Genomic DNA, 16168 nt, shown 5'->3' on the forward strand with positions numbered 1-16168 from the left:
TAAAAGTGAACTTCAAGCAGTAAAATCGGAAATCATTAACAATACTGCGGCGGTTAAGTCTGAGATTGACCAAATAAAGGCTACAATCACGGAGGTGGAGGGCGGCCTGTCAACGTGGTCGGACGAGGTGGTGGACCTGCGGACTACGGTGACGGGCTTGAAAGCAGAGGTAACCGGGCTCAGAGAGAGATGCGACGACATGGAGGGAAGAATGAGGAGATGCAACATCAGAATACTAGGGGTGGCCGAGACGAATGGATCATGCTCTACTGCATCGGTCTCGAAACTACTGAAGGAAGTGCTACAACTGGATAGAGATGTGCTTGTGGATCGTTCACACAGAACCCTGGCTCCGAGGAGACCGGAGGGGAAACCACGCGCCATCATTGCTAAACTCCATTACTACCAGGACTGCGTCGAGGTGCTGAGCTGTGCGCGCACTCGAGCTCCTCTCCGGGTCAACGGGCAGACCATCGCCATCTTTCCGGATTATGCTGCCAACGTCGCCAGGGCCAGGGCTGCGTTCACGGAGGTCAGGAAGCTGCTGCGCAACCGTCAGGGCATTCGGTATGGTATACTGTTTCCAGCCCGACTCCGCATCACACACAACAGAGAAGAAAAGGAATTCACAGATGCAGACAAAGCGATGGACTACGTTAAGAAGAACGTCATGCCGGCAACAGGTTCAGGGTAGGTCTCCCCCAGCCACAGACCAGTGGGTCTCAGTGGCATTACAAGACCAACTTTGACGGGACGATATCTGCTTAAATATATTACCATCGTCAATGCCACCCCTTTGTTGTTATTGTAGTTCTTCACAGCAGTTTATATGCAAGTGTTGAAGGAGACTGGACATATGTTAGTTCAATTTAAAACTTACCCCAAGGGGGAAATAATCTATCTGTTTATTCATAAGGGGCAGGGAAGTTAAAATTACCTGACCAGGAGACTGTTTTTATTTGTTTCTTAATTTCCACTGCGTTAATGCTTCTCTCCGATCCTTTTATTTATTTCTGCCTCTAGACATCATTATTATTACTCTTATTTCTTTATATACACATATACAATGTAAAATATATTCGACAATGTCGAAATTAAGGTTAATTTGTTTTACCTCAAGGTTCGACGGGAGCCTGAAATGTTAACAAACTACTCCTAGCTATTCTGTTTGGTACTATAACCAAGCAAAGGCGAACCCTCTTAAAGGTCGTTCGCACAGCTGCCTGTTCAGACTCGCAGCCTGGGACCATGTCCCAAAAGTCTGTCCAGACACTCATGTCGGTTGAGTGTCCGGATTTTTCATTTTTATTTCTATGTTCAGATCCCACTGTTCCACAGGGATCATACCGGAAGAATAAGAGCAACGTGTATGTTTATGTATTTTGTTTTCTCTTGCATTATTTTGTTTTTTTCCCTTATATGTACTCCCCAACTCCCCCACACCTCCTACCCATACCCACCCCTCATATATCCACACACCCACACTCACACAATCACACACATAGACACTGTACTACATGCAGTTCACAATCTTCTCCTATTCATGTGCCTATCCTTGCCATCACCATGCCTACAGGTAAAATTAAGATCCTCCCTAATTCTTACTCTGAACCATGGGATCACTTAAGGTCATAAGCTATAACGTTAAAGGCCTTCACAATCCTATAAAACGAAAGAAAATCCTTAATCAGCTAAAAAGAGCCAACTGTCAGATAGCATTCCTACAGGAGACCCACCTGTCGGATATGGAACATGAGAAACTAAAGAAATCCTGGGCAGACAGCGTGTTCTACTCATCACATCAGTCAGGTAGAAAGAGAGGAGTGGCTATATTGATACATAGGCAGGTTAACTTTACACCAACAACGGTCCACAAGGACATTGAGGGAAGATTCATTTTAGTGAATGGATCTATAGATGGGATACATGTATCCCTCATGAACATATATGCTCCAAATGAGGATGAGCCTGGCTTCATTAGCACAGTCATTAACACAGCAATACAACACAGCTCCGGTATCCTACTGTTGGGAGGAGACTTCAACTGTGTTATGTCCCAGCTAATGGATAGACAACCTACCTCCAAAACTCCCACTTCTAGAATGAGTAGAATGCTTAAACACTTGTCGATAGAATCAGGCCTAGTGGACGTTTGGAGAAGCAGATTCCCTAAAGGAAGAGATTTTACTTTCTACTCGCACAGACATTCATCTTATTCGAGAATTGATTATTTCTTTACACCCAAAGCAGAACTACACAGGATAGAAGACATAAAGATCTTACCAATTACTCTATCTGATCATGCACCTCTTGCATTATCATGGAACATAGGTCACAGGCCAAAAACCAAACAATGGAGATTAAATACATCACTTCTAAATGATGAGGAATTTATCACATTTGTAACAACTGAACTAAAGTATTACCTAGAAACTAACGACTCACCTGAAATATCACCTCTCATCCTATGGGACTGTGCTAAGGCATACATTAGAGGTCGCATTATCTCATACGCGAGCGCGAAAAAAAAGAATAGAGAAGCAAAACAAGGAGAATTAGAGGATAAAATAAGGCTGCTTGAACAACAGCATAAAAGAACACCAACCTCCAATCTACTTAATGCTCTCAAACAAGCACGCAGGGATCTAAATAGCCTAATCACTGAAAAGATTGAGGGCAATTTAAGGTTTACCAACCAAAAATATTATGAAAATGGAAACAGAGCAAGTAGATTATTAGCACTAAGACTAAAAAAACAACAATCATCGAATATAGTACAGAAATTAAAAACTCATAACTCGACTCTCACAAAACCTGATGAAATCTCAAGGTCTTTTGCAGAATTTTATAAATCTCTTTACAAAAATACGGACACCTGCACAGATGATAATGAATTGACAGCATTTCTGAAAGACATCAAACTAAAAGAGCTATCTGAACCTATGGCAAAAGAACTAGATGAACCAATTGAAGAATGGGAAATACAAGAAGTGATCTCTACACTAAAAAACAATAAAAGTCCTGGACCGGATGGGTTTAGTAATGAATTCTATAAAACATTTAAAGAGACAGTATGTCCCTTATTGCTAAAAGCATACCACCATACATTGCAATCTGGAACCACGGCCCCCTCATGGAGGGACGCAACAATAGTTGTAATACATAAAGAGGGCAAGGACCCCACCCAATGCCAATCATACAGACCCATCTCACTTTTATGCACCGACCTACGTATATTAACAGCCATCCTAGCAAGACGCGTCAATAACATTATCACACAAGTTATCCACCCCGATCAGACCGGGTTTATAAAGGGAAGATACTACGGGGACAACATAAGAAGATTACTAAATATTATGACTCACCCTAAAGTTAAGGAGGAAGAAGCAATGATATTATCCCTCGATGCCCAGAAGGCATTCGATCGAGTATCTTGGCAATACCTATTTCAAACTCTAAAACGACTCAAATTTGGCCCCAATTTTATAAAATGGATTCAAACACTATATTCAAATCCACAAGCTGCTGTAAAAGTGAATGGATTTCTGTCGGACCGATTTACTCTAGAACGGGGTTGCAGGCAGGGGTGCTCTTTGTCGCCCCTGCTGTTTGATATCAGTATTGAACCACTGGCACAGCTCATTAGAGACGACGACAACATAAAGGGACTGACAATAAATGAGGAACAACATAAATTATCATTGTATGCAGATGACGTGCTTCTTTATCTAACTGAACCTGCAACAACAATCCCACGCCTAAAAGATCTTATTTCCAACTATGGATACTTCTCGGGTTATAAAGTAAATGTTGATAAAACAATGGCTATGGACATAGGAGGTAGAATTCCACAAACTATCAAAATCCAGAGTGAGTTTAAATGGCCCAAGGATGGTATTAAATATCTTGGCATTCAAATCCCCTCACTGTTAGAAAACCTAAGTGATGCAAATTACAAAAGCATAATCCAAAATATCAGTAAAGATCTAGACCGCTGGTCAACACTTCCCCTGTCTCTATTGGGCCGTATTGAGAGTGTACGCATGAATGTGCTGCCTAGGCTTCTATACCTGTTCCAGATGCTACCCATTGATATCCCCAAATCCACATTTGATAAGTGGGATAGACTCATCTCCAAATTCATATGGCAAGGAAGGCGCCCAAGAATCAGACTTAAAACACTACAACTATCTAAACCATATGGTGGGCTGAAACTCCCAAACCTAAGATACTACTTCTGGGCGGCCCAGCTAAAGCCTCTAACAGCATGGATCCAAGACTCTTCATATACACGATGGCTCAACATTGAAAAAAGTTTATGTTCGATGCCCTTACAGACCTTGCCTTTCATAGATGTCCCTCTAAAGGAAACTCAACTAGGTGAATGGACCAGAGTCACACTAAAGATTTGGAGGAAAATAAAACTGTCATTTGGCTTACCTAAAGCAATCTCAGCATTATCCAATATTGGTCTTATGAAAAATTTCGAACCCTCCAATACAGATATAGGGTTTAGAAATTGGTCGGATCATGGACTTACTAACTTGCACCAACTCCATAAAGACGGTAGCCTTAAATCATTTGAACAGTTAAGAGAGGAATTTAGGCTCCCTAACACAGACTTTTTCAGATATCTACAATTAAGAAGCTTCCTAACAAAACATAGAGAATGGAATAAAGTCTTGGAGCCCACTGAAATCGAAGAGTTCTTGATAAAGCTGCAAAAAGGAAACGAGAATAAGAAAATTATAGGTGACCTTTACCAAAGGTTTCTATCCATGGATTTGAATAATACACTACAGAGGAAAGAGAGATGGGAAACTGAAATGAATACTGACATATCACAGGACATATGGGAGGAAATATGCACTGAAGCACACTTAGTGACCAATTCAAATACATGGAGGGAATTCAAATGGAAAGTGGTTATGAGATTCTTTAGAACCCCAGAAATAATGGCTAAAATGGGCCCAACACACTCAAATAAATGTTGGAGAAATTGCAGTACGCAAATTGGCAACCACACCCACATATTCTGGTCATGCCCCAAATTAAGAACATTTTGGGAAGAGGTGTTTGAGGCCCTTGAAGCAGTATTCCACCAAAAATTTACCAAAGATCCAAAGATGGCACTACTGGGAGTTATACCTGAAGGCATTGATGGAAGGGCAAGAATATATCTCTTACAAATATTACTAACGGCAGCAATTAAATGCATTACAATTAAGTGGTTAAAACCAGACCCCCCTACATACAATATGTGGACAGAGAAAGTATGGGAAATCTACCAGATGGAACAAATAACATACACTCTGAGACTCCAGAAACATCTATTTATTAAAAGATGGAGCCCGGTTATGTCCATATTAATACAGTGAACCCCTCCACACATCTCGACTCGTATATTTCTGTATTCTAGACTCACTTCATATCACTACACATAGATATATGCCTGCATTGCATTCACACACACACATACACACACACACACACACACACACACATACACAACCCCCACCTGACCCAACCCCCCCCGACCCTACCCTTTTTCTTTCTTTCTTTTCAAAATCTTTAATTTTATTCCGTCATTGACATCTCAATGTTTTTGTTGATCGCTCTTTTTTGCTTTGTGTGTCATGCTTTGAACCACATCCATGGACCATATGTGTACAGCTATAAGAATGGAAAGAATTGTAGACAAAACATGACATGATTGTACAAGTTGTTGAAACTGAAATAAAAACTAAGTTCCAAAAAAAAAAAAACACTGGGCCCTGGCCTGTGGGAGTGATATTTTAACCGCTCCAAGGACCCGATAGAAATGAACAAGATGAAAGGTTTTGTTATTGACGGGCAGGCTCCGCGGGCTCTGTGGGCCCTGTGTTCTGTCGCTCCGTTTCCTTTGTTCAGACTAGCTCTATCCACAGGACACGATGGGCCTCGTCAGTCCTCGGGCATGACGGTGACACAGTGGGTAGAAATCACAACACAAGCCCCCACAACTGAGACTATTTTCTTCACCGTGAAGAATAGCGATGACACCAGCGTGATGCTGGATCTATCTGAGTTCATAGTATATTCAGAAAGGCAGGAAATGGAAAACGTAATCAACCTAAAAGCTCATTTATAACACGGTCCGATGGATTGGCACACCACCCAAGGTCAGACCGATGCAGAATGAAATGTAACACCGGGAGAAGAAGGGAAACCTCGGATCGCGGAAATTAAGTGGGGCTATGTGTTGTCGACGGTTGTTGTGTCATTCTGTTTCTTTTTGGTCTTTAACAATAGCGTAGTTCCGTCGCATTGTGCTGACGTGATGGATTATTCATGTGTTTGACCTTCGGTTATGGAGCCTGTGATGCTCAGCGACACACAGGTCACAGGTCGTTTGACTTAGTAAAGAGAGATGGAATATTGATGTATGAGACTTAACAAAACATTGTTTTCCCTATTTGTTTGGTTGTTAGAACCCATTCACTCAAAGTCAAAGTGGGTCACATCTCCGTAGAAGTTCACATATCATGTACAGTATATTTCGCGTGGCCTCATAATTCTGTATCATCTCTCAGCTAAGATGTTTACTAATGACTATCCGAGCCTTCAATTACCACTATACTGAATGATGAGACAGAAAGGCTTGCCAGTCAGATCATGTTAATGGCCTCTTCAGCTCTTCTTCCAGGACAACAGACATTAGCCACAGAGGGCTATCTCATTATTGTCTAGACGAGGAGCGCTGGGGTCAGACGTCCAGTTTCAGACAAGACACTCACTGTGTCTGCTGCCACTGCACTGCCACTGGCTCTTTTTAGCTGGGTACTGTAGCACACACGCACACTCTCTCTCTCTCTCTCTCTCTCTTTCACTGACACACACACACACACACACACACACACACACACACACACATGCATTTGTTCTGTAATGAGATCTCATTCCATGACCAGTGTGAACTGTAAACAAGCTGCAGACATAATTGCAGTGCATACATGGAGACTGATTGCATTATTATTCAATTAAAGTCAATAGATGGGAACAGGTGGTTTCCTCCGAGCTGGTGTCTCTTGACTCATTTCCATACCCCAGGAACAAGACACTGTAGTAGCAGATGAATGGTCTCTGTATTAAACCTTGCACACTCCAACAAAGGACCTATCGCTAAGTCACACCCCCGAAATAGAAATTGTCCAATCATAATCACAGCAAAAGTCACTACAGGCAGAAAACTCAGACAAACGAGTCGCTAATGTCTGATGGTGAAAAGCTTCTGGACTAAATATTCTTGTCATCTTTAAAAAAAAAAAAAACATGTCTATTACTTGCTGTGGTAAATCAGAAATCAGAAATGTGCCAACTCCCACCGCCATTGTAAGTCATTGAATGTCATTCAGTCACGGTCAGTCAGTCAGTCACTGTCAGTGAAGCGTTGTTTGTTTGTCCGAGATTTACAAGGGGGGCTTAGCGATAGGTCCATTACTGGATGACCAAGATTTAAATCTTAGCAAAAAAAGAAGAAAGTCTCCTGTTAGTCTAACCCTAACCCTATACAAGAGAGAGAGACAGAGAGTGGCAATGGATTAATCTTAATGAAGGCACTTCTGTGAAATCTGTATCTCTATGAAAGCACTGAAGACCACTGTGTTATCTCTAATCACCACAGACGAATATGTCAGAAGAAGCTCTGCTTGGGTTTAAAGCCCTAAAGCTCCAGGCTGATGCTGGCCTCAGATCAGTGGCTAGAGTGTGTCCCCCAGATCTCCATGTTCTACTTAGATAACATTTATGAAGATAAAGAAAGCACAGTTGTGTCTGCCTCCACACCGGCCATCATTCCTGTCTGCTCTCTCCCACTTCAGACAACTTATGAAGGCCAGGTCCAGAAAAAAAGGCCTTTTGTAACCACTTAACTCCAAGTTAGTAATGTGTCATTTACCCCTATTGAGGAGCGAGATGAGTTTGTAGTGTGGCTGAGCATGTCCGTGTTATACAGGCAATTAAACTAATGATCTGAAAGAGGGTTCGCACTTCGCACCCTCTTCGGCTGAAACGCTAACCAGCTCTTTGAATTGGCCTCGTCTGGAGAAAATGACCTTTTATTTAAATGACCCATTGCGTTGCTGTTGTTTTTGTTCCGTGCGCTACTTTAATTGTCAGTAGAGAGTATTTCACCCTCCCTCCAAGGTCCGTGGACACTATTACTTTCGCATCAGAAATACCCTAGAAAATGTACATGAAAAATGAATCCCCCACTTAATATTCGATTGACTCTTTTTCACAAGTTTTCTTAGCTTTGGTATTTCTCTGGCGCCTCAGACTTTAAAACTTTCCATCCTAGGTGACAGCGAAAAAGTCTGAGCTCACAATACCTGCTGCCTCCCGATGAGACGGGGAGTTGGAGTCTGTGTGTGAATCAGATCTCTTTGCATATCTGTGCTGCTACTGGTGATCCGGAGGCTGCGCCAAAGCCCCAAGGTGCTTTCTGATGTATTTATTTAGCAGGTTTTTTGGAAGGAAAAAGGTTGGCTGTTTTGGAGGGACTTGCTGAGATGGCAGGCTGTGTCGCTGGCTAGGTATTTATAACAGTGCTGCCTGCTCACTTTTTAAGCCCCTGGCCAAAGCAACAGCAGCGTCTTCTCTGAAGCCATAAGATGATCGTCCCCTGGTCGGGATTATCAGTGAGATGTCCTTCACAGGGGAGAGGGACAGAGCTGAATTATTTGACACAACAGCTTTCCTGGCAGGAATCCCATTTCAACTTCCCTCATGGTTAAAGATGAGGACGTTGATGTCGGTGTCAGTAATCAATGGACCGACCTATCGCTAAGCCACGCCCCCAAAATAGAAATTGTCCAATCATATCACAGCAAGTCACCACAGACAGAAAACTCGGACAAACAACTCGCTAATATCTGATGGTGAAAAGCTTCTAGACGAAATATTCTTGTCATCTTTAAAAAAACAACATGTACTACTATACTTGCTGTGGTAAATCAGAAATCAGAAATTTGCCAACTCCCGCCATTGTAAGTCATTGAATGTCATTCAGTCACGGTCGGTCAGTCGGTCACTGTCAGTGAAGCGTTGTTTGTTTGTCCGAGTTTTCATAGGGGGCGTGGCTTAGCGATAGGTCAATTGCAATTATGATACTGATGCGGGGATACTGAGGAAGGACTGATGAAACCGCCTTAACCGATCTACTCGGCAATGTTTTAGGAAGAGCATTTATTTCAATAGGTTGCTTCTGACTACTACAATGCCTTGATTCCAGTAACAATCTTAACCTTTTTTTCTTTTGTGTTACCTATGCCCTGCCATTTTGCTATGACTTCCTTCCATCCGTCTGACAATCACCCCCATTTCAAACAAAAATGATGCAGAGGACAAGTGTAATTGCAGAATGATAAGTAATGGTTCAGTTCCTAAGTGTGTGTGTGTGTGCTGTTGAGTGACTGTACATGTGTGATCTGAACGTTCTAGGACCCTGGGGTTGTTAGTAAAGCGCCTGGAGAGAGGGGGCAAAGCCGAGCAGGAGAGTCTGTTCCAGGAGAACGACTGTATCGTCCGGATTAATAACGGGGATCTGCGCAACATCCGGTTTGAACAGTAAGCCCTCTGCCCTCTGCCTCACAGAGACGGGCCTGACTGGGTCTGACTCATCCTCTACCTGGCCTGCCTTCCAAACTCCTAACTCTCTTAACTCTCCTAACTCTCTTCTTTTCCCCTCAGAATCACCACCATATCCTCTCTCTCTCTCTCTCTCTCTCTCTCTCTCTCTCTCTCTCTCTCTCTCTCTCTCTCTCTCTCTCTCTCTCTCTGAACTCTGTGATTTCAATCTGTTGTGCAAGTTTATTTCAAGGCTAACAGCTAACATTCCTATGACTTCCAGATACAGTACACACAACAAGAGACAACGTAGGTGTCGTGTAGTGTGGCCCTCTGTGTTGCCTCATGAAGTCCTCATGACCCATAGTCCTTCATGATAGCCCCTAGCCCTCTGAGGCATAGTCCTTCATAACAGCCCCTAGCCCTCCGAGCCATAGTCCTTCATAACAGCCCCTAGCCCTTTGAGCCAAACAAGCTTACATACTTTAGCACCACTGCCTCACCTCTGGTCTATTGATTTATTGCTTCTCTCCATTTCCTAAAGTGGAATGAAGATATAAGACCCCCCCCCCACACACACACACACACACACATACACACACATACACACACACACCTACTGTATAAAGTCATATCTGTGCTGAGTCACGGATGAGAGATAGATTGCATCTCGTCCAGGCTCTGATCCAGACTCAGCATACGGAGGTGGCTCTGGCTATATCCGCTCCATCAGGTATCTCCTGTGTGGTTTAGTGCTGGAAGAAAAGGCTGTGATTATTGCCGCTGATGGGATGTGTAGTTGTACTAGTCTGGGATGAAGCTCTCAGGCTCAGGTGTTTTGAGGATGAGGCCTGGCCGGGGTTTTGAAAGCGCCCCCACTGGGCTTCGTGCCGTAGGGTGTGGATGAGAGACAACAGATACTGTCAGTCTTCCCTAGTAAGCAGGGGCGGAGCTACCAGGGGGATCACGAGGTGGCACCCGCTCCCCTTGTGATCTGATTGGCCCCCCTGTGTGCCCCCCCCCCCGACGCCCATTGGGTGTTGAGTGTTGTCAATCAGTAACAACGTAGTGAAAGTTTTGAGAAGCGATCATATTGGGATCGTATTGGCCATCCCGTGTGCCTCCCCGATTTCATTGGCTCTTAGGGATGTCTATCACTGTGACGCGCACGTTCAAGTTAGTATATGCAGCTACTGCAGATGTTGCTGAAGAAGACAGTGTTTTCAGTTTTTTTTTCATGTTAGGAAAGTTTAAGTGTTGAAGTGCCCACTCGATATAACAAACAACAATAGTTTTAGGATCACTAAAGCGGGAAACGCAAAATGTCATCGGACGAAACACCAGCACCATTGACGATGTTCTGCCAATGTATGCTGCCTTGTCAATGTATGCTGCCTTGTCAATGTATGCTGCTTTGTCAATGTCTGCTGCCTTGTCAATGTATGCTGCCTTGTCAAGCCCTGCTTTGACATGTGGCCAGTCGGGGCTCGAACCGCCGATCTTTAGACGCCGACTCTACCTCCAGCGCCACAGCTGCCCCTATGTGTTTTCTTCTAGATACGCAAACCTGGCAAGAATTATAACCAGTCCTAGTGCAGCTTTGAAAATGAAAAAAACTATTGTATATACCTTATGTTAATTTCATCATCTACACTTGGCCACTCAATTAAGTGTTTGCAATTGCAAATTGTGATGCTTTTGTCATCCCATCACCTGGCAGCCCTCTCTGCTGTGAAAGAGGCTTATGTGTGCTTTGAAAACAAAATCCACAAGGGAGCAATGTTTTTGTATCGCTCCACACACATCCCTGCCTGGCATCCACAAGCTTAAAGCCACTCTCATATGACTCACAAAGGAAATTAGCAGCCGAAGAAAATAACGTTGCCCTCTCTCTCTCTTTCTGTTTGATTGTGCACCGTACAGAGATAATTCAAAGTGATATTCTAATCTTATTGGATTGTTTTGCATGGATAAATATTTTGAGGCGGTTAATCTAACTAAATGTAATGATGCGTTGATGGGGTAATTTATTATTCAATCAGACCCGGGTGGTGGCTGATTACTGGAGTGTCACTGCGCTGCTCATTACTCCATAGTCTGCTGTTTACGTGATTTCTGAGAAATTACCATAAGAATGAGAGACCCAAATCCCAAAGAGTGTCTTCTGCATTGCACTGTGAGGTGAAACCGCTACGAAATGAAGTGTTGTTTATTATGGCGGAAGCGGCTTAGCGATTGTCAATAACTCATTTGGATGGGTTCAGTGTGGTATCGCGGGCGTGATAATGGAGGGCTGGGAACACAAGGTAGGATTGTTGGAATCCTATCCCTCCACCCAAGGCCCTTATCCTCTTATACCGCAGGACGGGGCCGCTCTAGGCCAGACTATCTATATGCTAAGTGCCGCCGGAGCTCAAGACTAAACAATACCCGTGCCCTGGAAGAAAAAAAAAATAAGCATTTTTATTTTTGTCTTATTTGTTATTTGTTTCCAAACTAATATGAGACTTGATCTGAAGTACAGACTTCTGAGTAGTCTTTGTTTTTGGAGACTGTAACCACATTATCGTCAATGAGCTGCATGTTCCATCACTATTGTTTGGATTATTTTGTTGTCTAGTGAACACTTCACCCCTCGCCTCATTCCAAACACACACATTCATACAACATACAGTATTATGATATTACCTATTCATTCAATCTAAAACATGATGTTGACTAGCTCTCAATCTGTTAACATCGTCATGCTAATGCTTCTCTATCACTCCTCCTGAGCCTAAACTCATCATGGGAATGGCAGACAACTAATAGTTGTTAGTAATGTCTAACTTTGTCTTGGTTTCAAACTGCTTCACTGCTATAAGCCTCTGATAACCCATGGTTGACCTTGTGACTTCTACCTGTTCTACCTCTCTATGGGTTTCTATCTATGGACAGTATCAGTCTCACGTTACCTCATTATACTGTTATCAAGTCGTGTCTAATGTAACGGTTTGTGTTGGTGACCTCTCTCCTCCTTCAGAGCTCAGAACATGTTCAGACAGGCCATGCGCTCCCCGGTCATCGTGTTCCACGTGGTACCGGCCGCCATGAAGGACCGGTACGAGGAGCTCTCCCAGAGCGAGCTAAGCCCTCCCTGTGGGAGGGTCAGTTTCAGCTCCGATCCGGATCAGTCCCAGTCCTCCGGGGACAGGGGCAGCATCGTGCTAGGATTGGACCCCAGCCCACAGAGGATGTCCCGGTCAGGACCGCACCCCAACCTCAACCACAACCACGAGGGCCATCCGACCCCCCAACCACAACCAGAGCAGGGGCTTCCCAACCCCACGTTACCTCACAACGACCCCATGGGCCAGAACTCCCACGCCCCCTCCCCGTCCCTGCAGAGGAAAGTCAGTGCCAACCATTCCTCGGGCTACTTCAAAAAAATGGGCCGAAGATGTACCATCCAGCTAAAGAAAGGTAACGACTTTTAGTCTTTGTTATTTTAGAGGACAGCAAAAATAGCGAGATACTCAAATGACATGATTAGAGCTGTGTGTACTTGTCGATTCATAATAGACAAAAATACGGTCTTTCCACATGACTTTCCTTCACTTCGGCGAGAGATGAAATCTCTCAAACGTCCATCCCTTATCATTGCTGGAGTTGAGCCGAGTGTTGTGTAACTAATACAGGACTTCAAAGAGTCCATATTTTATTGTCAGGGACTCAGTCTATCTAGTGTCTCCCCACTATCTCACGTACAGGCTCAAATCCCATTTGTTCTGCATCACAGCAGCGTCCTAGCATTTCACAGCGCTGTCTGGAGAGCTAAGACACACACACACACACACATGCACACACACACACACACACACACACACACACACACACACATATATATACAGTATGTGCCCATCCTCCAATGATTATCGAGTGTGACAGACTTCAAAAGACGGATCTTAGAATGAGATGCGTAGGATGTATGATGCTTAACCACAGCGCTAGCCTGCAAACTTTCTCTCTCTTTTGCCTCTTTACCTCTACCTTACTCTCGACACCTATCTATCTATCTTTCTGCCTTTCTTTTTTCCTTATATAATTCTCCCAAATGTAGTAATCACACTTCACAGCATGTTAAAATAGGAAGTAAAGTGTTTTTGTGTTTGTGTTTAACATACGGTAGGTCAGAGTGACGGTAGCGTGGTGGAATCACCACAGCAGTCTTGAGTCAACTTTTTCACCCATTTTATTTGAAGTATTTCTCTGTGGTGAAATAACCACCAGGGGTATTGTTGAGCATTTGTGGCTGGTTCTCAAGTCGAGCTTGACTCCAGGCTCACTTTCAGACTTGTTGAACATTTTAGTCCAACATTGTCATTTATTAAGTTAGCCATTCTATCTTGATATCTTAAAAAGGTCCACTCTGCAATCTAATCAGCTCCATTTTGCCAAATATTGGAGACGTCTTTCACAGCTCTTGTAAATGGTAAATGGTCTGCACTTATTATGGCGCCTTTTTTGCCGCTCCAAATCTGCTCCAAAGCGCTTTACAACGGCCTCTCATTCACCCATTCACACACACATTCACACACCGGTGGCGGCAAGCTGCCATGCAAGGCGCTGGGGGTTCAGTCTTGCCCAAGGACACTTCGACATGTGGCCTGCCGGGCCTCAAACCGCTGATCTGCCAACCTTGTGATCATTAGACGGCGACTCTACCTTCTGCGCCACAGCCGCCCTTGTCATCACCTGGTGGTGGCTTTCAGCAGCACTTCACACATCAACTTGTGCCTGCCGCAGGAGCACCATTGAGTTAGCTCACCGCTATGATGGCCGTATGATTATTTTTTAACACTTACCTACTGTAACGTTCAGACATGCTAGAAATTCCTTTGAGCCCACTTTCTGAAACAAGGGGTATGTTCACCCATCAGCTTTTATTAAGTGTGTGGGTGTGGGTGTGGGTGTGTGTGTGGGTGTGGGTGTGGGTGTGGGTGTGGGTGTGGGTCTGTGTGTGTGTGTGTGTGTGTGTGTGTGTGTGTGTGTGTGTGTGTGTGTGTGTGTGTGTGGGTGTGTGCCAGCCTGGCATTTACACATCCCTCCTGTACCCATGAGGAACACTGTACATGATGCTATTAACCTCCAGCCTTCCACTCACTCCACTGTCTGACTGAATGGAAGAAGAGTGAGTTGAGAAATTAACCAATAGTGAGGTGATTTGGCTGGAGGCACTCTCTCTCTCTCTCTCTCTCTCTCTCTCTCTCTCTCTCTCTCTCTCTCTCTCTCTCTCTCTCTCTCTCTCTCTCTCTCTCTCTTCTCTCTCCCTCGCTCTACGTGTTTTCTGATGGAGCAGATGTTGAGCGCCGAAAGTTGGCACGAGGCATCAGGCAGAGCTTCAGGGAATAGCACGCAAAGGCAGCAGAGCAGGCTAGAAGTAACGTGCTCTCAAGGAACACAGTCACTTCTCTCTGCAATATGTTCGCACGGGTTCGGAATAATTTGTTCATGGCACTGTTGAAAGTTTGATATCGTGCTTATTATTCGGACGGTTAGTTCGCGTGGTGGACCTGCTTTAGCTCCCTTTACCCAGGCCTAGCTGTCATTCGAACAGCAAGGCCTCACCAAATGACTGTTGGTTCATATCCAACGAGAGCCCACTGCCAGTAGTTTGGGTTTATTTGCACTAGGCAGACTGGTTCATGTTATAACTCAACACCACCCCCATAATTCTCAGATTATGCTGTTTAAGTGTCAGAATGTGTTTCTCATATGATTTGAACTGTTCCAGTGTTGAAATGAACATGTCCCGTGTGTACGTGTCTGTAAATTGTTTAAAAACCATATGAAGACATTGGAAAACATTACGGCCTATAGTAAGATGTTACTTTAAAGTAATGACCCTCAGATGAAACACGGTTTTGGACAGATTCTCAAACAATTTGTAGATGATGTTCACAAGTCATCAAAAGAATAAGAATAGAATGAATCTGTGTCCGGCGTTCATTGACTAGTTGTGTGTATATTGACTTGACTCCTCCTAAAGAGCCCGACGCGAGGGACGGAACAACAGCAGCAGCCATGGTAGTAGCAGTCTGTTCCTGGCTGAGAAATTAGCAAGAGTGCCTTAATCAAATAAGGCAGCCCGAAAAGGACGTACGTACGCCATTAAGACTCATTTTAATGTGCTGCTTCTCCTCATGTTTGCTATTTAATTGGCTTATTGGAACGGGGATTCAGACTAATCCAAAAAGGGATACAATTGCTTTTATTACGGTCTATTACCCCAAATAAAGACGTCAGAGCAGTGGTTAATTACTGCAGGGCTATTAGAGATGCATTCCGCTAATTGCCTGATTGGAGGCCATTAACGATGTGATCTTCTAATGCAAAGGATGTTTGATTCCGGTAATTTGTTTGCAGGCCGGAGGAAAAGGTACAGAACGGTGGCCTTTATGGACACTGACTGAAACTAAACACTGAGAAAACCAGAGGAGAAGGTCAATAGAGAGAGAGAAGGAATATCTGCCCAATGTTGTCCTGTTCTAACTCTCGACAGTTTCTCTATCATGGATAGGAG

General features: G+C 43.9%; 1 protein-coding gene across 1 annotated transcript in view; it reads left to right on the forward strand.

The window, feature by feature from the left end:
- pard3aa (par-3 family cell polarity regulator alpha, a) overlaps nt 1–16168 on the forward strand; it is a gene marked incomplete at both ends in the record, with an annotated part of 345696 nt that overhangs the window by 154299 nt on the left and 175229 nt on the right. The window contains 2 exons of the mRNA XM_080544006.1: nt 9481–9606; nt 12629–13068. Of these exons, the coding sequence (XP_080400132.1) occupies nt 9481–9606; nt 12629–13068 (566 nt within the window). The remainder of the gene's footprint in view (nt 1–9480; nt 9607–12628; nt 13069–16168) is intronic.

Source organism: Nansenia antarctica (genome assembly GCF_963989245.1).
Source record: "Nansenia antarctica genome assembly, chromosome: 13".
Taxonomy (NCBI): Eukaryota; Metazoa; Chordata; class Actinopteri; order Argentiniformes; family Microstomatidae; genus Nansenia; species Nansenia antarctica.